Source organism: Haemaphysalis longicornis, unplaced genomic scaffold, assembly GCF_048455015.1.
Source record: "Haemaphysalis longicornis isolate Haplotype H1 unplaced genomic scaffold, Haemaphysalis longicornis Haplotype H1 scaffold_9, whole genome shotgun sequence".
Taxonomy (NCBI): Eukaryota; Metazoa; Arthropoda; class Arachnida; order Ixodida; family Ixodidae; genus Haemaphysalis; species Haemaphysalis longicornis.
In genome coordinates this window covers 52416709-52443946 of record NW_027526460.1, presented here as the reverse complement: position 1 = coordinate 52443946, position 27238 = coordinate 52416709, and the positions used below count along the sequence as shown (strand labels likewise).

Here is a 27238-nt window from a genome sequence, read left to right as displayed (position 1 = left end):
ACACATCATTATTTACCAGTCAAAATATCTTGTACTTATTTCCTTGAGACTCACATAATAAAGTACTCCGATTTGTACAATTATTAAATGACCTGGCAAGAAAGAAAGAAAAAAAAAAAAAAAAAAAAAAGGCGCAAACTTGCGAAGAAAGATTGTTACAACAAGCAGCTCAACATCACAGAGTGCAGCACATTTCGGTAAAAGCAAGGTTTGCAATCCTCCTCTCCACGAGGACTATATGCACAGATTTACCTCGGCAAGCTTCTCCTCTGCAACCACCTTCTCCTTTTCCAGCTTTTCCTTCTTGGTCTGGAGCTTTTCAATGTCCTTCTGATGCTTTGCTGGCAGCTTCTGACACTCATCCACCTGCACACAAGCACAGCGCTTTTGTCAAAACAAAACCAAAACGTTTTTACCAGTGAGTTTGTCACAAGTTGTATGCAAAAAGAGGCAACGACGCCAATGCGCAAGAATCTCAGATTTATACTGAAACCACTGTCTGCCATCCATCTTTGTGTAGGCTGCGGTGATTTCAAATTCAGTACGTCTAACGAACATGTCCAAATCACTACCTCAGTTCCATGCTTCGAAAACTGAAGAGGAACAGAACCCACAACGAGGATGCCGCGTTGCGGAAAGACTGCTTTAAGCAATGTGGGCATGGTTTCTAAGCAGAGACTTATCCATGTTTAACTGTGATTGCTTGGACAATGGAATAGGGGGTAATATTTCAGCAAAGTTAACCTCCGCACATTACTAACTGCCCTGTGCCTCCGAAGACGAAGAATGCTTGCCAGTTGAAAGGCGTGCAATGTACAAAATAGAGCAGCGTTTTGTGTTTTCAAGCGGGGATTGCTAGAACTGCAATTGCATGCATTCATGCATCAAGCTTATTTTGTATTTTCACACAAGACTAGCATCAAACGTAAAATAAAACTGCACACTGCAATAAAAAAAAATACAAACTAAAGAAATACACGTTTCCATAAACACCTATCTTTAGAGGCACACAGTGGACCGGTACCCACTGAACAAGGCCATTGTACCTCTAGACGTGCTTTGTTCCCAGTGTTAAAGAGCTCTTAGCAACCCCACAGCTCGGGCGATTGCCAACCCTTGAACCGTAGAGTTTCATGCCAACATATACTAGAGGAAAATCTGTCTCTGCAATCACTAGGTGTCGTTGGTGCCACCATAGCAGCTTGCAACATTCCTTTACCACTTGGCTTGGCTAGCCACATGGCTTAATTTCGCTCCTGAAACCAAAACCAACCAAAGGGCAACATCTTGTTTCTTATTTGTCTTGCATGAAGCTTCTAAGAATGCACTGACAAATAAATCTTTCAAGGCTCCACTTTTCTGCTGATATAACAACTTTAAATATTCTTTTGCAATAATATTGTGCTTTTCTGCAGCCGCAGACAACTTTTCAGCCGGCTTGTGAGCCGTGCCAAGGAAAAGAGAAACGTTCCAAACCCAGCACATGACAACACGCTTGCTGAAGTGCAGCTCGCCTGGACACTAGTGCTGGTATCCCCTCTATTGTGTAGTGTTACTATAAAAACCTCCATCCTGAAGGTCCCAGATAAGGAGGAGGAAAAGGGGCAAAAGAGGCAGGCATGGGGAAGGCGACAGGATGCGGGGGAGACCTTTTGCTTGGCAGTGTCCATACTCTTCTCCAGATCCTTGCCCTTCTGCTTGGTGTGCTTGATGTTCTCCCGGATCTGCAGGTCTCGGCGCTCTAGCTCGGCATACTCCTGCTTCTTGGCCTCCACCTCTTTCTCCTTCTTTTCGCACTCCCTGCAACAGAGCACGGGCCAGGGTTCAGAGCACTGCCACACTGTGATGCTTCCAACTACAGTCGAACGTCGATTTGGGCCCCGGAATAAGAAGTACAAGACGGGAGAGGAAACGGCGCTTCCTAGGGGGACCAGATAACGTCACAAGCACTTGGCCTAGGTTAGGCTAGCGGCATGTGTCGTGGCAGAAGAAACTGCGCAGCCGCCGCGATTGGCATTTCACTGCGCAGCCCTGGAATAAATGGCTGCTATCATTTTGCCTATCAGATGCCACTACTCTCTCCTTCACCGTCACAGCTACAAAGCTTTGTAGTCCAAGTTCGCTTTCATTGTGACATTATCTGGTCGCTCGTCTTACCGCAATGGGCGATTTCGCCTCCTAGATATATTCTTTCTCCATGATTTGGGCTAAGTTGCCTGGAGCCATTGATAATTTCGTTAAATAAAAAAATCACTAAAATAAAACATACAATTTAACAACACAGGGGGTTAGTGTGCTGAAGCTACATCATAGTGCATGCACCATAATGGAAGGCTACGGACTAGGATAGGTTCCAGAGAATCTTTGTTTCATTTTTATTTGTTTGTTTACGGTGCTGCATGCCCCCAAACGGCATGATGCCTTCAGCATGGTGCGCATCAAATACGAAGTCAAGAAAGATAAGTGTGCAAAAAAAAAAAAAAAAAAAAAAAAAAAAAAAAAAAAAAAAAAAAAAAGGGGCAAAGAAAGATCAAAAGAACATGCACCAAAATCTTGACGTGCGGGTGCTTTTGTTTGGCCGAAATTGAGCCTGCGTGTTTGAACTCTGAAGCACAAGGTGAACTTCATAAAATTGAGAAGGCATTGAGCCCACGAGCAACTGCAGAGACGATTTGAATTTGTTTGTTAATTTGGGAAATTTGTAAAGTCAGGCTTCATAAAAGGAGCTTTAACCGCATTTTGTTTTGTGACTCAGTGTTCTTCGAACTTGTCCATGCAAGGAGTGTGCAAAACAATAACGCTGAACCTGACCCCTGACCTCTGCTTTTTGCTATTTAGTAAAATGTCACATCCTTAAGTTCAGCATGCAACAGCTCTGTTCACACCCATTCTTAACAGACAGCACTCAGTCATTCAAAAAAAAAAAAAATAGTGTAAAAAAACACTGACATAGAATGGTAGCGTTAAACAGCCCATCTTGATTAAGACTGCACACATTCATGTCTGCCAAAAAAATTTCGTTGCTTCACGCACCAATAATTAGGCTACACTTCGGACCTAAGCAGTACACAAAACAGGGGAGTCAATATTTTTTCGGCGCACAGTGAATCGTAACACTGCACTCAGAGGGGGCAGCAGTGGTCAAAAGTTTCCGACCCACTGGCCCATGTGAAGCATTAAGACGATGTGTGACTTGGACGTAAAACATCACCATCCGACTTTGTTTAATTTAAAAATCGTTTCAAAGGGGAGGGGGAGGAGGAGGAGAGTCCGCAAAGTGAAAGAAAGCGTGGCACGAAGAAGCAAGCAGAATAAGAAGAAATACTTGGCTGCATATCTGTTCACTTTACTGCAAATGTTGTCGAAAGACAATAGTCCACTCCCACCCCTGCCACGTAAACGCCACTCCTCTTCCCCTCTGTACCACTCCCCCATACAATAAACATTGTGGAGGTCTGCTCAAGTCAATTCAATTTTTTCGTGTTCCACTGCTTTCGCGCCATCTACTTTAACGTTTTGCTACTGTTGTACTTCTTGAAGTGCCACCACAATATGTATGTCACGAGAGCTTTTTGTATTTTTGGGTGAAAACATTGTTTTCAACGCGCATTTTTTAATTTGCTATCGTTAACATTCAGCACACATTTACTTTCAATCGAAAGAACACTGCCAGTACCAGTTGGGCATTGCTGTTTTTCCTCAAACGTACCTAACGTTTCTTTTTTGCTGAACAATGTTGACAAGTATGAATTGTATTGTTTCCATATTATAGGTTTGGAAACATTTTTCCTTTATAAACTTGTCTTAGTATTCCTCTAACTTTTGGCCGGGCGACTGAATCGAGGGACAAACAGACGTACATTGATTGATTACATGGTTTAACGCCCCGGCGCTACAGCTACACAGGCGATGAGATGTGCCATAGTGGTCGGCTCCACATTAGCATTGACCATACTGGGGTTCTTTAAAGTGCACTGAAATCTGGAACACTGGCATTTTTGCTTTTCACCTCCATCAGAAAAGTGGCAGCCGCGACCGGGAATCAAACAGATGTACATACAGATAGACCAAAATTCTCGCGTTCGAGTAGCCCACGAAAGACTATCACGTTTAAAGGGGGGAAAACTAGCCTTAAAAAAAAAAAAAAAAAAATCTGTATTATTTTATTTGCAGTCTACAGGTCCCAAAGAATGCACCTGCAAAATATCATAGCTGTGTCATAAGTATTCACAAAGCTGTCACCCTTTGAAGTCGCCTAAATGACCATTTTTGCCTGTGTTTGCCAACTTCGTGCCGTTTTCTCGGAACCAATTTTTTTCCCGCATGGTCAGCTGTCGGGTACAATATCTTGGGATGTACCGGTTCGATTTACATCATTTTTGCTGCATTCGAAAGCTTATGAACTGAACAGTGCAATAAAACCACAAAAGTACAGAATTCCTTTTTGCTGGCACAAGATTGTAAGCAGTTAGATTTACAAAAACATTGTAAATTGATGACCTGACAATTACGAATCTTACAGCGTTTGCATAAACCAGTGGTTCTCAGCCATGAACGTGCCGAGGACCCCTTCCGGGCTTGCAAAAGTGATGGGGGACCTCACGAGAGTTGCCTAGCCAGAAATATTTGGGGAGGAGGGGGGGGGGGGGGGGGAGAGAGGGGGGAAGGGTCTATGTTACCGGTAAATAAAAAACACTAAAAGGAAGATAGCCTGTCCAAAACATTGTCTCAGTCCCTCTTCATCCTTGTCATTTTTATTTTCGCTTTTACACATTAACATTATTTGGCGTGTACATATTAAAAAGACTGAAAGTGGGGAGATGCAGCGGTTAGAAAATTTCGGGGGCGGTTCTTACACCGATCACATCTACCCCCCCCCCCCCCCCCTGCCCCCCTGCAACCTCGGCCTTGCTTTTCCCGTGCCCCCCGACTAACTAATGCTGACTGTGTCATAATGTCAAACAATTTGCACCAACATTCTTATTCAATGCCAGCCTGTTATGTAACTTTTATCCTTGTTCACGTAATATTGCCGAACAATTCGCTCGTGCAGCCAAGAGTCACCAAGCCTTTTGTGTGTCTGGCTTTTACGCATTGTTTTCATGTCTTGCAAAAAAAAAGTTAAAACATGGGCTACGCGGGGAAATTAAACGTACGAGTCATGCAGTGAAGCCACCTTTTCGCATTTCCAGCGAGGTTTAGCAAAAAGACGAAATGAATGGGGTGGGAGGCTTCCGGGAGAGCGTCGGGGAAGGCTTCGCGGACCCTCGAAATGCCCTCGCGGACCCCCTTGCGTCCGCGGACCCCCATTTGAGAAACACTGGCATAAACCATGCTAAAATTACTGCAGTGGTATAGTTGCACTCCCTGGTCCTTCTAGAGCACAAAGGGATAAAAGCTATTTGAGTATTTCATAGGTACATAATGAAAAAAATTGCCCGAAACAAAGTGACATAACATGTTGCACAACCCTAAACTTGCACCCCATATACACTGACTGCAGGTTTGTGCTCAGGATGTTGAAAAATACACTCAATGTGTAAATCTCAAGCACATAGGTCAAAAAATAACAAAAATGTCCTCAAGACCCGCGTCCCCCCCTTAAAAAGGAAGTTGCACGCAGCTCTCACTTGAACGCCTTCTTGAACTCGGCCTCCTGCTGCTTCTTGGCTTGCAGCTGGGCGTCCAGCTCCTTCTGGAGGTCGGCCAGCTGAGTGCGACCCTCTTCCACCTGCTTGGCAGCCTCAGCTTCCGCTGCCTGCTCCTTGAACCTGGCAGGGGAGAGATCGGGAGACGCGATGGATCAGGAACGATGCACACAGTTCAAACAGGACGGGGGGGAGGTGTTATTAAAGGGGACGTGACGACAGAATACAACTTTGTTCAACTTGAAAGAACTTGCTTCTGGTAACTCACTCGTCTCCATTCCAGCCACAAAAGACTTCTAAATTTCGCGCTACAGACACATATGGGCCAGCACTAAAAGCATGGTTTTTAGTGTGCTGACTGCATGTTAGAATTCAAGTACAGTGGAACCCCACTAATACGTGCCCCGGACTTACGACGACCCGTTTCTTACAATGGATCACCGCGGTCCCAGCAAACTCCCCATAGAAACAATGCATCAAAAACCTCAATGATTTGACACTCAGGTGCTTGCGGTCCGCTTCATACGACGGACCCTGGCGCGAATAAACCGGCGTTTTTCCCACATTTTACACCACTTCGCCACCTCATCCCGATCTTTCTTTATTCTTAAACCCCGTTAGACGCTGCTTTGTGTGCAAAGGTTCGAATGCGGGCCAGACCACTTGCTGAACAGACGCAAGCAAGCAGGCGGGTACTTGTGAGCGGGAGTTGACCTTCGACGGCCCCACACGGCAGCAGTATGCCAACGCACTAACCGTGAGAAGTTCAGGCGGCAGGCGGATTGCGAATTTGAAGCTCCCATCGAGCTGTCGCAGAACGCGAAAACACATGTGACGCGACCCCACGGCAGTGACCGAACACCCGCTTTCCCCGCCTGCTCCATCTAAGTTGTTCCTTTCGAGACGCTCTCTCTCCCTATATCTGTGCTTGTGTCTTTCAAAGCCGCGTTGTCACTCCGCTCCTCTCTTTAGTACAGTGTCTCAATTCATGCGCGTCCGCCACAAGGATGGAGACACGTTCCCGTTGGCACTGCCATTTTGGGTCACTCGCTGGCCGCTGCAGAAAGTCACTGCACAAGACTGCGCTATAATTTTCACCGCAACACGGTTTACTCACAAAGTTTGAATCATCTATTTCGCGTTGCTGAATCTTGTGGGAAACGAAAACAGCTATGTGTTGAGCACTTTCACCCAATAGTGACGGCACGGGACCGTTCAAAAGGTGTCTCCACCATGTACGGGTATGCCGTTTTTTTTTTTTTTTCCCACCTAGTACCAACGTCCGTTTCACTTAGCAGTTTCACACTCGCCTTTTCCCCTCTCGATCTATTTGACCACAACGGTCTTATCTCGTGCACGCATGGTGCCGGCCGGCACGGGTGTCGTACAGCATGTGGCACTTGTCTGGCGGGCTAGCTCTGACGCATGTAGAGGAGGGGGGCGCAACATAGGCCTTACTTTTTTTTTTTAACTTAAAATTTCAGATAAAGGTTCACAAATCACACGAGAACGCACTACATATAGTACTGTATATACAGGGGTGAGACAGCTGAATCAAGTTTGGGAGCAGTTCTTGGAGCAGCAAAATCTCGATTTTGGAGCAGAAGAACCTTGGTTTGGAGCAGTTAACGACATTTATTATGTCACCTTAGGTGCCCAAAAAATCAAATTTTTGGCAACTCGGGGGGGAAAGAGCACTTTTTAATCGGTTTTGAATGTATCCAACACTGAAACAGCCTCTTAATAAAGTTTTTCTACCAGAATATCACGAGGTACCAAATGCACTACCTTTTTACGGGCCATTTTTGAATTCTTAGACTCTATGTATAGATAGCATGGAGTTCTGTTGAAAATAACAAATGAAAAAACTAAGCACTCGCAAGGCATTTGTATTATCATGGGAATGCCGAAATTAATATTTTTGTAATCCCAGACTCGGCTTTAAGCACAAGTGTAGAGCCACGGCAAAAGTTGCGCAAAGCGAGGTGCCAGTCGTCGCACCCCACCAGCTTTCCCATTATAAACACTAAGGTGCACGTTCACTACGATCGATCGTAATTTGAGTAACGTTGATATGTTTAGCCATCTCCCTTTTTGCATTATATTTCACTTCACATTGATGAAATATTATTACTAGAGTGCAATAAAATAGCCCGTCACGCTATCGGACACTGCTTGAACATTTTTCGGCGATGTAGCCTGCGCCGCCCCTTTTGAAGTGTCGACCGTCCGATTCCCGCCGCTCGCAAGCTCGCTGTCAAAGGCAGCAATAACTCCGCGTTTTATAACAACGCAATGAGTCCGAAATTTCACTTCAAGCGCGAACCGCGCCTCACACGAAACGCAGTGAATTCGTGGGCACCACGTTGTTTTCTATGAACTCCCCCTTTCGAGTGGCGCATCTTCCCGTAACAGATCAAACTAAATGTAAACCTAGCCACCCCCATAACCAAAAGCACGGTAGAAATCTGTGAAGAGCGGTCTCCCTTAACTAGAGTGAACTAGCCTGAACTACGAGCAACTGCCTCGCCCGCTGGCCATGTTTTCCGATCCTCACAATACCAAGATGGCGGCGCCCCGTGTACGTACGTAATGTCATTCCGGAGACACGGCGTTCAGAAAATTGCCGTTTTGTCATTAACTTGAAAAAGTTCTGTCGCCTCAGTAAACATTAGTATTTTTATACAGGACTTTGCAATGATTTTCGATGGGAAACCTTTAAAAACATACAGAATATAACATGTGCAACCCGACATTGTGACTTAGGAAAAAACTATTTCGGGGACCATTTTATGCAGTTTTTTTTTATTGAATGATCAGTAAATTAATTTTTACAAACAGCATCACCTTGGGGGTAATTGAAAATTATGAGGTCAGTAAGCATTTTTCCCCACTGAAACTGATGGGAGCGTTAAAATCGTTGGCTCACAGACTGTTTTGGAGCAGTTTGGCGCAATTTTACCAGTTTTCAAGCTTTTGGAGCAGCCTGGCGCAGGAAAACAAATTTGTATCAAATCTGCGCAATATGCGCAGCTGTCTCACCCCTGTATATAAGTTCTTAGCCCACCTGCCGCGCGAGATCGTCTACTAGGCCGGCATTTACCCGCACCCTGGTCGTACAACACCCGGTCATACGATGCTTTCTCGCAGTCCCTTGAAAATCGTATTATCGGGGTTCCAAAGTAATAAGATCAGACAGAACCTGAGACCCCACTACGATTGTCCGGTTCTTGGTGGTGGCTTAGGTCCACGGCCGCCAATCGCACATGCATTCTGCGACGCCAGAGAAATTGCCAGGAAGTGTTTGGGGAGTAGTCAGCACTGCTTCATATGTGCTCTTTAAACCTTGATTATTTGTTCGAAGTTTTTTGATAAAATCTGCATCGTTGTTATTGGGACAAGGCAGTTTTTTTTAATAAACCAAGCCTGTATTCTGTCTTTGTGGGCCTTTACATAAGGAAACAAAATAGATTAGCTCTGAGTGCTTCACAACATAAAAAAGAAAGTCAGCCTGTCAGCCCTAAAACGCCGCTGCCGAAATTTAAAAGAGACAATGTGACATCACTGACGTTGCTCCCATTGCTACGAAAACAAAAAGCATGAAACAGTGAAACTGCCGCAAAAGTGGTGCAAATTCATCACTAGTGCCGTTCCTTTTCTTTGAAGCGAGCAATGTGTGCTTGGTAGCATTTTGCCAAAAGGCATCATTGTTGCCTTACAAAGGTCTGTTTTCCTGAGCTTACACTCGTTCGAGCGTGGTACGCGACCACTGGGAAGGCAACTGCAATGTGTTACTGTTTATTGCAGCGTGTTTTAGCTGGGCAGCTCGTTGAACAAGACAGGGAACAAATTTTGAGAAAGGCTTTGTTTGCCATCCCCACACAAGCTTAGAGTTCGTTTTGTTTTTATCGAAGGTGAATCTGAAGATAATAAACAATAAAAAACTTGCATGAAATATTAGTGCCCACTTGTCCAAGCTATGGGCTAGCTAAAGACGCAAACTTATTAGTGCAGCGAAGACTGAAATAGAGATTAGTGACCACTCCATGGACGCACGTGGCCCCACTAACCTGTAGTGCTGATAGAGCTGGTTCTCCACAGTGGCAATCTCATTCTCAAGCTTCAAATACTCGACAGCTTCGTCCCGGGCCCCTTTCAGTTCTTCCATGTCCTTCTCCACCAGCTTGACTCGGTTGAGCTGTGGGCCAGGGAGAGGGAAAAAGTTAACGTTTACGAGGCAGTACCTCGAAAGTAGACGGCAGAAATAGAAACGGCAGACAGTCACTGATCTTAGAAATAATATGCAGCAGAACGGGCCCCCTCGGGGTCTTTGCGTAGCTTTCTCCGAGCACCGCATTCATACTTGCCTTCTCGGTTCTTTCCTCAGTGAGCTCCTCAACACGCTTGCCCAGCAGCTCAATGGGCTCCTTGTAGCGGGAGCTGCCGATGATGTCTTCCAGAAACTCCAGCATCCCCGTATCGTGCTCCGTTTGCGCCTTGGCCTTCATCAGGGCAATCTGCTCCACTTCTCCCTTTGGGGGACAGGATAAGGGGGGAGGGTGTTGTTGCGCCAGCACAGCCATCTTGCGTGCCAAAGAAGGCACCTACTACCCCATACCAGCTTGCTTGCTTACCAATACACTAGACACACAAAAAACAGACTACGTTCCTGTTTGAACACAAAAAAGCCTGTTTTGGAGCTCTCTGGCCTTATTTAATGACAAAAGCTGCCCTCATTGTTCAATTGCTAAACATTAGGCTAGACAGACAGAAAACAAAACAAAAAAAAAAAAAAGCTTCAAAAGAAAGCCTCTTTTGAAGCTTTCGCTAGGCTTATTTAATAACAAAAGGAGCCTTCCTTGCTTAGAAAGTAACATAAAAAGCAGGAATCAGTTTTCTTTTTCTTTTTTCACATCACTCTGGTGTTGAGTGCGACATCACAGATAGCACTACTCCCTGTAGTACAAGGCAAATGTGAGGGCAGCATGTTAAAGCTTACCAAAATCATTTTCCGTACATTCACAATGAGCCTGCACGCTAACATTTTCTATGAGAGGCCCCTACAAGATCTGCGAATCCAATGTGAAGATTTGCGAAAACACAAATTAAGTTACAAATTCGATGGCACCGCCACTTGTCCCTACACCTTTCCTCATTTGCTGGTTTACCAAGGTGTTGATGCCACCGAGTATCGTGTCGCACCCCTCTTATTTTTATGCAAGTTACAACCCTGTCACAGGGCAAATAGAATGTCATTTACAACGAATGGCGTTAGCTGTAAACGCCATTAGTTCGGTGCCACACGAGAATACCAAAGACACAAACGGCATTTGGTGAGTGAATGAGTAACCTCAACAGCAGTGGCCCATGCTAAACAAGGGAATTTAATAATAAACCGGAGAGCCCGCCGTCCAAAGACTATCACCAAATCAACAATCTTCCAATCTCTGAATGCCGTTTTAGAAGAAAAAGAAGGCAAACAACACCTTCACAAGGCTCTGCTATGTTGCTGCTACAAAATACGGATTCATTGCCGACTTGTCTCGGCTTGTTGTGTCTACTTATGCTGCCAAGAGCAGGGACAATCTTCCTTTCTTAGAAAAAAAAAAAAAAAAAAAGGGGGAGGGGGTCTGTTTTGCCTTTATAGTAGTAAAGGTTATAAAATATTATAGAAGCATTTATATCATCTTGCAATTCCGCCACTTTTCTAGCTATCGTTATCAAATGACATTTTTGTTTTGCCCCTCACGGCCAAACCCAATGTCATACAGGTGTCATGTGCTTTGAATGACATTAAAGTAGCAATGAGACAGGGGTATTATGACCTGATCGCTTAATATTTATCACCAGGTTTACCTGTATGTCGAATTTACAGGTTAAAATACATCTTGCATAAAGTGTGAGAGGAACCGAAAAGAAAAAAAAAAGAAAAAAAAAAAAGCACTGGAAACAATCAGTCAAAAACATATAAAGAGCACCTAGTGTGTAAACTTGGGGTAAAGTGTGAGGGTGTAAACATAAGCTCTGAAGCTAACCTGAAGGATGAGAAAGCGGTTGTGGTCCAAGTCGATGCCAAAGGACCGAAGTAACTTCGTGGCCTCTTTGAAGGTACAGCGGCGGCCATCAACCGTGTAATACGAAGAATTGTCACGGTGGGCCGTTCTTCCAACCACGAACGCAGAGTTTGGAACCACTTCGAAAGCGTTTTCATCCTAGAATAAAAAGTTATCAACATTAACAAATGCGGGACAACCTTCTGGTAATGTTATACAGTTGAACCTCGTTATAAGAGACACTGATGTAAGAGACAAATGGGTATAAGAGACACTATTCACCCACATGGTTGGCTGCCCTATCTTTCCCATTAAATCGACCTCTTTTATAACAGACATTGGACGTAGGAGATTGGTTATAAGGGACAAGTCATCCTTGAAGTTTAATCAATAATCTTGCTTGTGACAGACATTTTAACTTCAGATGCAGTGCCACCAGTCACTAATTGCAGTTGCTTCCATTGTGGAAACACAGGGGGACGACAGACACCTGCAGTCGCTATTTATTATAACTTCAGCAAACACACAGTTGTTCAGTCAGCTATGAAATGACGATGAGAAGCCCTGCCAATGGAAATGCAACTGACAGAAGTGGTTGAAGCTTACTGCCATCCATTGGATGGAGCGTGATCGCACATGCGGGCTCTCCCACTCGCGTAGCTCCCAATCAAGAAACACTGCAGATGTTGAGTACTGCAAGCATAATGAATAGCCTGAGCACACAGCGGAAGAAGCTGTGCGCTCTGGCTATTCATCAGGCTTGTGAACTCAACATATACGATTCATCTTCCACAAACAAGGAAAGGAAAAAAAGCTTGTAGAATTGGTTGTAAAAAACAGTGTAAATACAGTCATGAAGCAAACAAAGTTTCATAAACTCTGGGGCCAAACATTCATTAGAATGAATCTTTTGAAACATGCTGTAGAGTTCTTTTGAGCTTATTTTAGTCATACGGTGCCCACATGGAACTAGGGTCTGATTTGTAAGTGAGAACATGGTTCCCTGCTTATAAGAGACATCTCGTATAAGAGACAGAAACTGCTCCCCGGTACGTGTCTCTTATAAAGGGGTTCAACTGTATAAGTGGCAAAGCTGCTTTGTCACATAATGAAACACTGGGTCCTCCTGTTCGCGTTTCTTTCAAGGGATGGACCACTGATTTTTGTCACGTATGTGTTCTCTACCTCACATGAAAGCCAGCAATTTATACACCCCGGTAACCACAAGCAATTTAAAAACAAAACAAACTGGAGGAAATAATTTTAATTTGGCACCAAACTTTCTGAAATCGGAAGGGTGGCGGTTTGTAATGTAGGAACTTGCCACTACAATATGTGTCCCGGTCACGTGACCTGCAATCCTAGCAGCTACTGTAACTGCTGAAACATTTATTTTTAAATGCTGTAACTGCTGAAACAACATTTTCAAGACACGCCGCTGGGTTGCTCTCAGTATGGCTAGCTGAGCCTCCATGCCCAGAATCAACGGCAGTGTTCAGAAAACAGACCCAGCGAAGCAGCTTTGATGATTCTGTCAGAGTCAGGGTCATTTCTTCTGCTTAAATATTCAATTTCGGTTTTCAAATATGCCAACAACAGCTTAAAAAAAAAAAAAAAAAAAAAAAAAGGGGGACGACGACGACGCACCCGGGGAGAATCGAACTGCCGCGTTTCACAACGTGAAGTCATGTTCTACCTATCGTTCATCCCAACAGATGGCGCCTTCGTGCAAAATATAGTAAATTAAAAAAAAACACATAAAGGAATAAGAAAGCCTGAAATTCACACTTTTTAAAGCTGGAGACAAGATTTTAAATATCACTTTTCATCTCACATTCATACAAAAGTATGCTGCCGCGCTACTGTATGTCATGGTTGCCAGCATCATTTTTGGGAGGACACATGGCTCGTAGATCTAAAAATTTCGATTTAAAAAGTTCTAGGGCCTTATCAGCAAAACCGTTTCTCGTTAAAGGAGTACTGACACCAATTTTTGCCATTAATATTATTGCACAGTTTGGTTCATTTACTCAACAGAGTACCCTAGCTGAAATATGAGCGGCCTGCGACGCCAAGAATACTTCAATGGGATCTCATTTATCACGCTGACGGAGCAGCGCACGGAGCGGCACTCAGCAAATGGACATCAGCGTGACATCACCCCATGAGAGGAAAAAGAAGTGACGCGACAACGCTCGTCAAAAACTCGTAACGTCACTTCACGTGCGCAGCGGCGCGGACCCGCGAGCGGGCGCCGGCACATTCACAAACGGGTGCACGTAGCCAGAGCTACAGGCATAACCGCTCCCCAGAAAGGCACTGTTGTCAAAAATAAAGTTCCACGCACGGGAAAGGAAGCAATAATATAGCCCGGAATCGTAATAGAAGTTGCCATCAGGACTTTTATTGAAAGCGGTCATCGAATTTCCGCCGCAGTGGTAGGCCTAGCACCTTCAGGCAGCGCAGTCGTTCAGCTACGGCGGTGACGCTATCGAAACAACGCCCCCACCGGCCTCCGCAGTGTTTTGACGTCCGCACAAAGCGGTGAGGTAATGCCAGGATTCTGTCATATGCGCCTTTCGGGATGAAAGCGCGGGAATTTGAAACAAAAGATTTTCAGGCCGTTCAATGTAATTAATTATTGCGCGCTGAAGTGCTGTTTCGGCTTCGCCAGACCATTAAGCATCGATAAAAGCAATAAAAGTGGAACATAAAATTTTCGTGTCAGTACTCCTTTAAGGTGCTTTAAGGAATGCCCTTACATTTGGGATAGAGAACATATGTACTCAACAAAAATTGGTTGTCTGTTCGTTTAAAAGATGGAAGCAGGTTTTATGTGTAAGAATTTTCAGGATAGCTCCAGATCACTTCAGTGCATAGGAAGATATGGAAGAACAATTATCAGGTAAAACTTTTAGAAGTTCCATATGCAACCGGTTCACTCACTATCTGTAGTACCAAGTACTGGGAAAGCAAATTTGTTACACTGAAACTCTGAGAGGAGGTAACAGGGATAAACATTGCCATAGCCATTTCAGCATAATGACAGCCACAAACAACTGCCGAGTAAGAGATATGTGCGAAAATAATATTCTTGAGCTAGACTTTGCCCCTACACTTAGAAGAATTAAGGAATTACGTTCACAAGCAATCTAATAATTAAAATAAGTAAGAAGAAACGACTTTAAGAATGAAATTGAATAAAAGAGAAACATCCCTGTTACCCTAGCTAACTTTTAGGACATGACATTCTTCTAGGGCAGCTGTTTTAACGTACCACATCGATGACTCTCTGAAAGTGGACGTTCACTGTGCAGCTCTCCAGATTTTTGTGGTTTGTGCTGTTGTGGATGAGAACACCGACTTTCTTGGACCGAATCTTCTGCGCCCGGTAGCCAAACACAAAGAGCATGGAGTCGATGACATTGGACTTCCCGCTGCCGTTGGGTCCCACAATGGCAGTGAAGTTCTGAATGAGAGGACGGAAGAATAAAGGTGGGAACGTCAACTTTAGAAGGAACACACATTCAGTGCTAGTTCACACAAACACATACACAGGAAAAGCAAAGGAGAGTGGGGAGGGGGGGTGGGAGGTAAGAAGGAAACATGACATCAGGTACATCCTTGGGTTAAAGGGTACCATCGACTACTCGGAATGTATTTTGGGGCAAACTCTATTGTCCCAGCAATCTTCTCCCGCAAGAATTATGAACATTCATTCACTATCACCGCCGAAACTATGTGCCATGAATTGTGAAAATTTATTCACTATAACCGAAACTACGCGCGATGAGAAATCGCGCATAATTGTTCCCTATCAACTCGACCGCAGACAATGCGCCTCTCTTCCGGCGAGTGGAGCGGCTCGCGGTGTTCTCTTTGGCGGCCTTCGATATATCACAGGCCGGGGAGTTTTCTCCTTTTCTCCGAAACGTGGAGGGGTCTATTTTCGGTCTGGTGCCACAAAAAAGCAGGCATGGCTGCCTGCTCGCAAATGCGCACTCAGGCTGGTATGGCGTTTTTGAAGCAATAAACGTTTGTTGTTTAATGGTCTCGTTGAAAGGGGAGTATTGAGTTAGTCACTAGAACTCTGCGTGCACTCAAAACAAAAAAGAAACGCCAAAACTGTGCGTACAGGTTCAGGCATAGAAGAGGTTGGCACACAGCGCCGACGACGGCAGATTGTCACAGGAAATGCAAGAAATAAGCCGTGAAGTTGACCAGCGGCAGCCAATAGAACGGCCATGGCCGCAATGACGTCTTTTAGGCCATGCCAGGGGTGCAAATGAGGAAAACTGAAGAGAGCGCAATTGGTTTTTCCGCATCTTACACAGCGATTTGCTTGTGTAATATTTGGCTGACAGAACGCCGCACAGTTTTAAAATTACCAGAAATTAGATGTGCCAGTTTCAGGTTCGTGGGCTAAGCAGTGGAGAAGATTGCCTTACAACAAAAATAAAAACCAGAGCTATCCCGTACGCCGCTTACGTCGCCCATATAACGCCATAATTCAGTAAGCAGACTCCAGCTTTCACGCACCTTTGGAATACTCGTGCATTTCCGTGGAAATATCCGTTGCTCTCACCTTGTGAAACGGGCCGATCACTCGTTTGCCCGCGTACGACTTGAAATTGATGTTTTCGATCTTGTATATCATGAGCCGGGGACCGGTCGGGTCGAACGTGCACGAAGCAGGTGGTGGCGGCGGGACGTAGATGTCGTCTATGCCTGCGGCACAGAAAAGTCTGCCGGTTAAGGTTGGCGTATTGCAAGTTTTCATCTAGCTGGTGCGCGAGACCAAGAAAGTTAGCCGAAAGTTAAAGCTAGCGAACTACGCACACAGAATAACCACTTTATTACGCAACAGTGCCACCTAAATGAGCACACATGTATCATATGCAAGGAATGTTGAAAAACCGAAGGCGAGCACACAAGGTGTAAAGGAGTACACAGAGAGCACATGAACTTACGGAAACCTCCTTCTTCTTCTTCGAGCTCATCGTCATGGTCTTCGGCAAAGCCGTTTTGCGTCATGGTCGGAGTGCGCTAGATATTTTAAAGTAATGAGTAAAAACCGGACTTCAATTCAAATCTGAAGACGTTGGGGGACTGCAATCGTCCCGTACAGAAAAGCCAAGCAATGAAGAGCTCATTTCAGTAAGAAATTACAAAAATTACAAGCACGAAACGTCACCTTGCTGGTCGGATGAACCTTTTCGCAAACCTTCAAAGGAACAATACCACATAAATTAAATTTTTAGCACCTCGCACGAATAACCGCCAAATCAGGCCAAATCCGCGCTAAATTCTTGTTGCCAGATCGTAAGCGCAACGGTAAATGCCTTCCGCCGCTTCCGCCCACGACCGAATGCTTTTTCGTGTTTCTTCACCTAAAACATATATTGTAAAAAGTAAAATTTTTCTCGCCATTATTTTTATTTTCATAAATTTTTATTACAAGTGCCATATAATAATTTAAATTCCTCTGAAATGGCTTTACGTGCTTCGTCAGCTTCGGCAGCTTCGGGCTTTGTTTTGTTTAGTGTTTAGTTTTGTTCAGTTGCTGAGTGCCTTGAGGAAAAGCACACTCAACTGACAACAGCGGTGGTAGGGTTGCGTGAGCAAAGTGTTTGTGGTCATAACCTTTGAGCTGAATGTAGTACACAGTTCGAATTAGCTAGATCAGCTTCGTATATTCGCGATTTTATGCTGGCGGCATTGAGAAACCTCACTTTGTATCCAACACTACCTGCTAAGCCAAGAGCCTACAATTCCGGCGCACTGAAGGGCCATGACGGATGAAGCTACAATCATGGGAAAACTAGAGTGTCTCAAGGAAATAAGGTATTGTTATGATATTCAGATATGCTTAGCTCCGCGTTTTTCCTAAGGGCAGCCAAAGAAGCTTTGTAAGGAAAGCAAAGTGGCAAGGTATTGCGAGGTGCGGGGTGTGAAGCAAATCTCGCGTTGAACGGGGGAGTGCGCGTTCTTCGGAAATGCAACGCGTACGAGTGCTGAATTGCCGTAGAACTAGATTAACAGCAATGTTTCCTTATGCCTTGAAACGATATGGTCCGGAACTTCACCCTAGATCAATAGCCTAGCTTGCAATGTAATATGTAAAGGGCGCCTTGTTGATGTAGTGTGTGTATTTTGGGAGAGGAGATGCTTTAGAAGTTTTGGGGGGAAAATACGACATGTACAAATGGGGCGGCCATGTATGAAAACACATCGCAGTGCCACTAGGGATGAGCCACTCTGTGTCAAGATTCATAGGTGGTGCATTTTCCCCTTAATTATTTCAGAAATTCGGGTATGCCTCCTTCGGTCCGGTACATTGGTATGATTCGCACACGTTGAAATTAGTGGCCAAAACGCGCCACAGTTAGTGTACATGGGCTGATTCAACTTCCTGCTGGAAAATGAAAAAAGCCTTTTATCAGTGGGGCAGTTTTGTATTGACCAAATAATTTGGGAGACAGCATCCCATTCAACTGTAAATGGCTTCTCCTTGAAACATCAAGGACATCACATTACCAGTATTTATTTGTTTGGTATTGATTACCAGTATTGAGCAGACAAAGCAAAGGGCATGAAAATCTAGTGCACAAGGTGTTTGTTAAGCAGGTAAAGGTGGTCAGGTTTATTGTAAGCCTTTGCATTAACGGCATGCTGTACTGCAGCAACTATTATTCCTGGTGAGAGTAGTAAAAAAAAAGCAAACTTTTGTTCCACTGCACGGCTTTTGTGTGGCTGTTTGGTGTCTTAATGAGCGCACCTCCACATTTGATTGCTTACGGAAGGCTAAGAAAGGTTTTTGAAATGTTCGGTGACACCATCCAAGTATTCATCAAGAAAATATAAATGAAACAGATGCTTGAAGCTTGCAGACCACATCAGGTTAGCAGTTCCAACCGCAAGGCGCATCTAATCGTCGAGTTATCACAACTACTAAGACAGTAGGGAGGTCAGATAACACCACCATATTGGAAATCAGGGAGAATGCAGTGGCAGTGCAAATGTGCCAAGTGTGGTTTTCATTCGCAGGTGACCCTCCTAAAGCCCCCAGGAGCTTTAGACCCTCCCACTTGTTTGTGTGGCGATGTATCTTGACCGATGTTCTTGAGTTGCACTTCATTTTGTTCACTACTGTACCTCAACTCCACGTAGTGAGGCCGTACGCTATTCTATTCACGTCATTTTTATTTTTATTTAAACGAGGTGAGCCGTTCTTTTGAAGGCTGCTCGGGAACTCAAGTGTATTGTGAGCCAACTCTTGTCTCAGTAGAAGTTGTGCATTTGAGTGGCCGTTCGGTTTGCTGCAGGGCTCGCACTGTCCAGATGGAGAAGCTGAAGTCGAGGCTTCGCAACGAAATTGAGGCCACTGAAAATGAAGAGAGGTGTCTTCAGGAGTACAGGCATGAGATGGAGTTGCTGCTGCAAGAAAAGATGGCTCATGTGGAAGAGCTGAGGCAGATTCACGCTGACATCAATGTGGTACGTGTGAAATATACTTACTTTTTGAACGTAGGGTCACAGAAGGTTTAGTTGACACTGTCTATGACTTTGGGCCTGCTTGCCTTGTTTGTGGATGAAGGTGAATACCGTAACTTGCAAGATTACTGTTATAAAACCTCTGTTATTCCCATAGAGGTTTTGTTTCTGCTTATTAGCTATTTACTATTTGATACCATCTATCACAACTGCTGTTCCTTAAGTGTTGTTAGAAAAGTTACTTAATATGAATTAGCCATTGTTTGAATGTGCACTTCCAATGCATGCTATTTGAAGTTGTAGTGCGATTGGGGATTTATTCCTGTTTAAGTAAATCATTTGCACCCACAGTGGCCACACCTTTAACAAACTAAAAAAAGAAAGTTGTGTTTGGAATTCTACTTTTTTTTTTTCTCGTAGTTCGTACCTGTATAACAGGAATCAACAAACAATATATCTCTCTGCGGGATCTTGATTTGAATTAACACCTAGCTGGAAGCGACATTCCTCGTTTTCACATCACTTCTCATGGTTTCACTTTTCTTACTTTAACTTTTTTATTTTACCCTCATGACCAGGGTTACGAGTTGCAGAGGGGAGTCGATATAATGCAAGGTTGCAACTAAACTAAGTTCATAACTAGCAAAAAAAGAAGTTCTGGGGAAAAAACGTTAATCCTGATTTGCGGTAGAAGAATCAATAACAAGACAAAGAATGCAAAAAAATCGTTCACAGAGACTAATAATAAAGCACCAACAGAAGCAAAACAAAGGGCACAAGTAACCATAGTCGTCTGTTGCATATTCAAGTTATTTTTAAAGAACTGTACTCAGTGTGCAATATATGAGCAGGTAGTAAGCAAGAACAGTAAAAAGGCGAACAGCTAACAAGAAACATCTGAATGTAAGTTACAGAAGCAGGCCGTCAGAGCTTATTGAATGTATGGTGGTCATGAATTGATACCGGTAGCTAAAAAAGGCGGTCCTAGTTTGTTACTGCCTGTGTTAGAAAATAGGGGTTGCATTGATGTACAGAAGATGAGTTTAACAGTGTGACACGGAATTTAAGCGATGTAATATATACATAGGACTCAAAAGGAGCAAACCAAGTATGTCATGGCGAAAAAATGTGCAAAGCGGGTGTAAACATTGGAGCTGATAGTGTGATGACAAATCGGGTAAAAGCAAATGTGATTTCGTTGTGACACTAGTGGTGCAGTGATAATTAGGAAGGATAAAGTATGCAGATTGGTTTGGAGCAAGCACAGCATAAGAAGTTGAAGATGCCATGCCAGGGTCCCAAATAGAAGCAGCGTATTTAAGTTTCGAACATATAAGCGTTTTATGAAGTTATAGTCTAAGCGACGAAGCAAGGTTAGAAAAATTATGTTTGAAACAGGCAAGCAGGCAATTAACATTATTTATTATCTAGTTGACAAGCTGTTCCTAGAATAAATTATATGGTGTGGGAGCGCCTAAATATTTGTGCAGATGCACAGCCTCTGGAAGATTACCTCAAAGAGTGTAAACATAAATAAGTTAAATTGTGTGGGTTTAGTGCATTGCCCTAAATTTATTGTGCTGAAGTGTATGAGACCCAGTAGAGAGCACTGTCACCACGGCAAAGAGGTTAGTCAAAGACCGAAGAACTGTGGTGAATGTGAATTAAAAAAAATAGCAGCGACACAGAACGGAGCCTTGGGGGACACCACGGGAATCACCCCCCGTGGCCACCACCACTGCAGATGGAGACGGTGATCAAGCAGTCGGAGGAGGACCGCAACAAGCACCTGGACGGGGCCAAGCAGATGCACCACGAGTACAAGCCGCTCAAGGAGCTGGTGGATCGGCTGCGGCTGGAGATCGGCCTGGCCAAGCTGCCCGAGCTGCACGAGGAGGACCAGGCGTTTAAGCCGGAGTTCTTCGAGAAGCAGAAGAGCGAGTGGCACCAGAGCGAGCTGGCCGAGGCCGCCCTGCCCCCGTCCCTGGCCGCAGCCGTGCACCAGATGCAGCAGCCGGGAGGGAGGAGCCGGGCCGCCCTCGCCGCCACCGAGCGCCCACAGCCCTCGGCCTTCCGCCAGCAGCCCCCGCCCATGAAGGTCTCGCTCCCCTCTCCTTCTCCCCTGTGCCCTTCTTCGCTGCTTCCTCTCCATTTCCCCCCACCCTCTCCCTTCTTCTCTGAGCTCACACTGTGGCCACTTCTTGTCCTTTCTCCTGACCACCTTTTACTTCTTTCTTCTTCTCCTCTTCTTCCATTCATTCTACTGCTTTTTGTTCGTTTTTTCCCACCTCTCCCTGCCTCATCGAGGCCACTCTGGCTCTCTTTTTCCTTCCTGCCACCTCCTCTTTTTTTCATTCTACTTTCCGCCCCTTCTCTTCTTCTTTCACTCCTACTTTCATCTCATTTTGTTCACCCCTGCTTCTCTCACCCTTCATCCTATCTCCGCAGTGTCATATACCCACTGAGGCACATTGGCAGCATCACTCTTTCTTTAACTTTCTGTATAAATTACTTTATATGGAGAGCAGGGTATTGGTATAAAATGCCGAAACAATTGAAAAATGGCATGCGGAACTGGCACTTGCTCTCTGATGCGTCGTGAAGTATACAGGCACAACAACCAGTGACGTTCCCTGCGGGGAATTTTCCCTTTTTGGGAGAAATTTCGGCTGTAATTTTTGCTAAAAGGGAATCTTTAATGCATGCAGGGAAATTTAGGAGTCGTGGAGTAGCAAGCGAAAATAATGTCAGTAAACTGTACCTCTCATCATTTATTATGCTGTTTTCTTTTGTTCCCTTAATACTTTGTCAGATTTATGTTCAAATACCTGAAATCGTGTTACCGCAAGCCACGAGCATCCAGGACCACTTACAATTCATTTCATAAAACAGGAACGAGCATAGAGGAGTGAATACTGCATGATAAAGACTTAGTAAAGCGTGAAGCGGCGGCGCTAAAGGGCTGAAGCCTGTTCGCATGTATTCCTGCGCAATATGCAAAAAAAAAAGTATTTTGGGTGCACCTTAGTCCACATGCTGTCAACAAGAGATGGTGCCAGAAGTCCCGGTGCAAAGCTAAAATTACCTCAATGGCTCAGAATGTCTTGTTCTTTTTAACATGGGCAACTTAGAGCTTTAACATGCAAAGTAAGCATGCTGTTTGGTGCAAAATGTGAAATGCATAGTGAAATGCTACTGGAGAGACCGATGTTGTGAAATTTGGTTCAGCTGACACTCTGATTCTCTGAACGGTGGCTGTATCCGGAAGGCTAGAATGAGTAGGCATAGGGGGCGCTGGCGAACGCCTAGAACTAAACAGGAGTCCCCGGAAAGGTCTATGAGCTGAAAAAAGAGAATGGAGGGAAATTTGCAGGGAATTCTTGAGAAGTCTGCGGGGGGGGGGAGCAGCACTAAAAAGAGAATTTGTAAACCCAGAAATGGGAATTTTTGACTCAAGTACGGAACATCACTGACAACAGCGCATGCCTGCAGAAACAGTTGCCAGAGCCTGGCTTGTCCCTAATCTCGTCTCGTTTGTTGTCCTTGCTGCCTGCAGGCTTGCCTGTCCTGTCACCAGCAGATCCACCGCAACGCACCCATCTGCCCGCTCTGCAAGGCCAAGAGCCGTTCCAGGAATCCCAAGAAACCAAAGCGCAAGCTTGAGGATTAGGCACAGCAGCTTGCTTCTGAACCCCTGCTCTTTTTTTTTTTTTTTTCCTCCCTTTAATTCTTTTTGTTTTGTTTCATTTTCTTCGTCTCTGTATTGTACCTGAACACTCCTCCGACTTTTTACGAGCCACTGTTTCACACGATCGCTGATTGGTTGAGAAACAAGTTTCTTGGTTGTATGAGTGGTTGAGAAACGAACATGCCACTAAACACAGTAAAAGCCTAACGGCTCTGTGTTATGCAAAAGTTTTATGTTATGTTCAGAATTCAGAATCTAACCCGAGTTAATAATTGAACGCGTTATCCTGTTTCGTTATTTAGTTGAGTGAAATTGCACGGTGGTGTATTTTATCCTTTCCCATGTGTGTGGTGGCTACTGAGGGTCCCACTCAACTACATAGCCACTCTTCTTTGTATTGAAGGTGTCATGAGGAACTCGCCCTTCCTTCTGCAAGTATCGTGCATGTAATTTCAGTCTTGTTTTGTTGGTTGCAGAAACGCGTTATCTTTTGTTCAGTGCATGGCTGGCGCTATCACGAAATTAATGTGGCGTGACCGCTTTTCATTTGATTATATTTTCTGCACTTAGACTGACTGTTGTCTGTGTCTATGCTTTTTCTGGGAGTTATTTTGTATTGTTACCACTGAGGCAGTTCTGTTAATTAAGCTGTGATCGTGTTTGTGCCAAAACCTGACACAATTATCTGGGTAGGGTCATTTTCATGGGCTTATTTTTGTTTGTAGCAGGAAATGTCACTTAACCAAGGTTCAATGCTACATTTAGCCCTTTCGTTGTTCTCTGTTATAGAACACAATATAAAAAATGGTTGCATGAACAAGTTCTCAGTTAAAAAAAATTGCAGAAATTCAGAGAATTGTCCGCTAATGCGTACGTAGCCTTCTTGTGCCACTTGTCTTGCAAGTGAGTTCTTTACAGCCAGCTTTTTTTGTTTTTTGTAAATCCTGTCCAACCAATTATCTCCATTTGCGCTAATATAACGATTACAGGGGGAATTTCCGCAAAATCTGCGTTATTGTGGAAATGAAAGGCATTACACGGTGTGCCATTTTCCGTATTTTTGTTTATTTTTTCGTCGTTTTTTTTTAACTTCATTCGACCAATTATTGCCAGTTACGCTATTATGAACTCCCGTGAAATCTGCTTTATTGTGGATGTGCAGGGAGTTGCACGTTTCACCATTTCCTGTTTTTTTTTTTAGTTTTTCAAGTCTTCATGTGACAAGTTATCTCTATTGACGCTATTATAACAATTACAGGTGGAACTTCCACGATATCTGCATTTTTGTGGAAATGCAGGGCCTTACACGGTCGTGGAGGTACTCGGCAAAGAATGCTATGCATGAATAGGCTGGGGAACTGCAGTTATGGCAACAGTAATGCTAAGTTGAACGGTTTTTCTAATGATTACTGGGAAACTACAATTGTGGCAACGGTAATGCACAGTTGAACTTTTTTTTTTTAATGATTACTACATGTTTGTCGCTATGGCTAGAGCTGAAGGCTTAGGCACGTACTTTTGGCATCACATTCTGGGTGACAATTGTTGTTTCGGTTGGATCCAAGGCCTTCGAGTGAGTGTAATTGTGGCTGGGTGCTTTCATGATCTGCTGTTGGGTACTGGTACGAGTGTGTAGCATTTGTTACAAGCCCATAACCAGTGCTGCATCATAGAAAGTTCTGCTGGCATGTGTAGTCTTTATTGTTTCCTGGCTTGGAAACCTGTAGCTTTGTATGTTTCACCATATTTAATTGTTTTTATTTAGTCGTGAGTTCATGATTGCTTTACGAGTTTTAAGTGCAGTTGAGATTCATTGTGTCAATCGTGCGGTATAATTTTTACGAATGGTTAGATTGAGTAGTGTTAGCAATTTTTTTACCGATTGATTTAATTTAAAATTAGCCTTTTAGTAGTAAGTGTCATAGTACAGCATAGAGATAACCAGTATGCATTCTATATACCTGTTGTGAACTGTAGTGTTCCCATTATCATAATGGATGCCAAAGACCAAGTACGGATTGAGAAAAAGAAAAAAAAAAAGCCATTCTTAGCCATTTCAGTGGCTTCAATTGTAGATGTGCTAGCATTGAGTTTTTTTAATTGTTTTCTTTTGCATGTTAGACATCGTTGTTTATCTCCTTGATGACCAAAATTTTGCGTGGTCAAGGGTAGATGTTCTTCCCGCCTCTCTAGTTGTCTCTGAAACTCGTGTGCATTTCTTGAAGTAAGAAGTTCAGTGTTGTATCTGCGCACGTTGGGTGCTCTCCGCTGCCAGCTCTTGTGCTTACTGATGTCGTTTTGGCAGTGCTGTCCAGTGGTGGCTCATGATTCCTTGCATTTAATGATTGCTAGTAAGGCAGTCATGTTTAGTGTGAACCGCTGCAGCTGTAATCAGTACTACGCTACTACTGATTCTACTGTGTTACGGATTAATGGCCAAATTGATGCATTGGGAGTTTGTTGCCCAATGAATGCATGTTTGTCAGGCTTCAGTGCTCAGCTGAGGCAAAGCTGTAATTACCGTTGCAAGTCGCATTGACCGAGGCTACGTGGGACAGATCGTGGGAGCGACACTTCACCCTCGCTTATGTTTTGATACACAGTGATACACTTAACATCGCTTTTGTGTTTTAGCGACTCCTTTCTCATTTTTGTTTGAGCTTTTGTGTTTTAGCGACTCCTTTCTCATTTTTGTTTGAGCTTTTGTGTTTTAGCGACTCCTTTCTCATTTTTGTTTGAGCTATTTTCTCATAATTTGAAAACTGAAAGCATGCTTTTTTCTGCTATGAGCTCGTTGCACTTTCTAAATGATTGTAAAATGGTTTCTGAAATTCTATGGCCAGGGCAAGATACTGGGCTACACCCTTGCCCCTCCCCCCCGTGACAAAAATTAGTTGAATGTTTATTTTCTTAGAATGTACGCAAGGCCGGGTATTGTGCTTCCTACGCAAACCCACATTCCCTGGAAGAATTTTCATGGTGTGTCAAATTGTATGCATGTGGCCAGCTGGTGCCACCGTAGCTGACATTGTACCCAGAATGCACAAGAGCTCAGTGCAGAAAATGTATGATGTACAATAAAGGACAAAGGCTCGCTCAATGCCAGTAGTAGACGTGTCTGATTAGTGTGTGGGCTTTGTTGTGTGCTTAGTTGAGTGCGTCTGTAAAAGGCTGTTGCTCTGTCGTAAGTTTCCGGTAACGCATCTAGCTGCACTTTATTATGTTACGAGCATAAAAGTTTTCATTGCAAGCTTTGCCGCATTAGTTTACGGAATTGTGGAATGGCCGTGCCAATTCTATTCTAAACAAACAGCCGGTCATGTAGCTCTGAATCATTCCTTGTAATGAATCAACGAGGTTTGCACTGTTTCGATTTTCAGGAATGCAGACCAAGTGAGTACAGTACAGTAAGAGCTCGTTAATTTGACCAGCAAATGGAAGCTGTTTCAGTTCGAATTAATGGTTATTGATTATTGCTTATTATTGCCTCTCAGATTATTGCTTGCTTTTTTTTTGTTGTTGTGATGTTTTTCTTCTACTCGCTATCCTCTTACGCAGATGTATTTTAGTCAAGCTGTGTCACTCATGTACTGATCTTGTAGTTGTGTTTGTGCCCCTCCTGCTTGGGCCTTTTTGGCCTGCAGTATTCCACAAATAAATAAATAAAATAAATGGAAGTTTGAGCTAATAAAAATGAATAACAACTGGATTGCTACTGGAAAGCAGTAGGACTCGTCGAAAAATTTTATAATTCAAATGTTTCATTGCAGTCTCCATTTCGTCGTTGAAGGCAACAGCCAGAGCTTTTTGCTTCATAAGTGAATTTAGGGGAAGGCCTCGTGTCGGCTTTCTTCAATGTTGAAAAGATGGGCAGCATTCAATCCGGTCAGGACTTCTGAGTGGGCTGCCGCACTGCTGCTTCATTTTACTCATCATCATCATCAATGCATTTGATTGATTGATTGATTGTAGGGTTTAATGCGCCGATGCAACGCATGCGAGGAGGCGTGCCGTAGTCGAGGGCCCTGGATTAATTTTGAACACCTGGGGATCTTTAATGTGCGTTGAAATCTCGTACACACGGGCATTTTGCTGTTCGCCTCCATCAGAAAAGTGGCCGCCGCGGCTGGGAATCGAATCCGCGTCCTCGATCCATGCGTTTGACCTAAGAAATAATATTTTCACCTGTCAGTGCAAAAACACACCCCTGCACTCTCGTCCACATTGACATTGCACAAAAATGCATCTTCCGAAACATCTGCTATGGGTGACACACCTAAGATTGTTTCTTTGTCCAAGTGCTAAGCACTAAGCCGTTGACTGTGGCGCCTACTTACACTCGTGTTCAAATTAAC

At 44.0% G+C, this 27238-nt stretch overlaps 2 protein-coding genes across 3 annotated transcripts in view; one reads left to right on the top strand and one right to left on the bottom strand.

The window, feature by feature from the left end:
• Glu (structural maintenance of chromosomes 4-like protein gluon) overlaps positions 1–17054 on the bottom strand; it is a 55315-nt gene extending 38261 nt beyond the window's left edge. The window contains exons 1-10 of one of the 2 annotated variants that reach the window (XM_077685651.1): positions 16896–17054; positions 16672–16747; positions 16287–16429; positions 14979–15170; positions 11684–11860; positions 10016–10180; positions 9719–9846; positions 5631–5771; positions 1650–1800; positions 253–366 (exon numbers count right to left, since the gene is read on the bottom strand). In XM_077685651.1, the coding sequence (XP_077541777.1) occupies positions 253–366; positions 1650–1800; positions 5631–5771; positions 9719–9846; positions 10016–10180; positions 11684–11860; positions 14979–15170; positions 16287–16429; positions 16672–16735 (1275 nt within the window). In that variant the 5' untranslated portion in view covers positions 16736–16747; positions 16896–17054. The other variant, XM_077685652.1, reaches the window with a different exon arrangement.
• Positions 17055–17250: 196 nt separating this feature from the next.
• Positions 17251–25991, top strand: LOC144153897 (zinc finger C4H2 domain-containing protein). Its single transcript, XM_077685650.1, has 4 exons — positions 17251–17545; positions 19027–19198; positions 20940–21293; positions 22752–25991. The coding sequence occupies exons 1-4, from the start codon at positions 17493–17495 to the stop codon at positions 22863–22865; spliced, it is 693 nt and encodes a 230-aa protein (XP_077541776.1). The 5' UTR covers positions 17251–17492; the 3' UTR covers positions 22866–25991.
• Positions 25992–27238: the final 1247 nt, after the last annotated feature.

Bases quoted from the DNA above. Each gene is read 5' to 3' on its own strand.
- LOC144153897 (XM_077685650.1), top strand. From the start codon at position 17,493: ATGACGGATGAAGCTACAATCATGGGAAAACTAGAGTGTCTCAAGGAA. The intron at 17,546-19,026 runs GTATTGTTATGA...GGTTTGCTGCAG, and splicing joins GAGTGTCTCAAGGAAATAAG to GGCTCGCACTGTCCAGATGG. The intron at 21,294-22,751 runs GTCTCGCTCCCC...TGCTGCCTGCAG, and splicing joins AGCAGCCCCCGCCCATGAAG to GCTTGCCTGTCCTGTCACCA.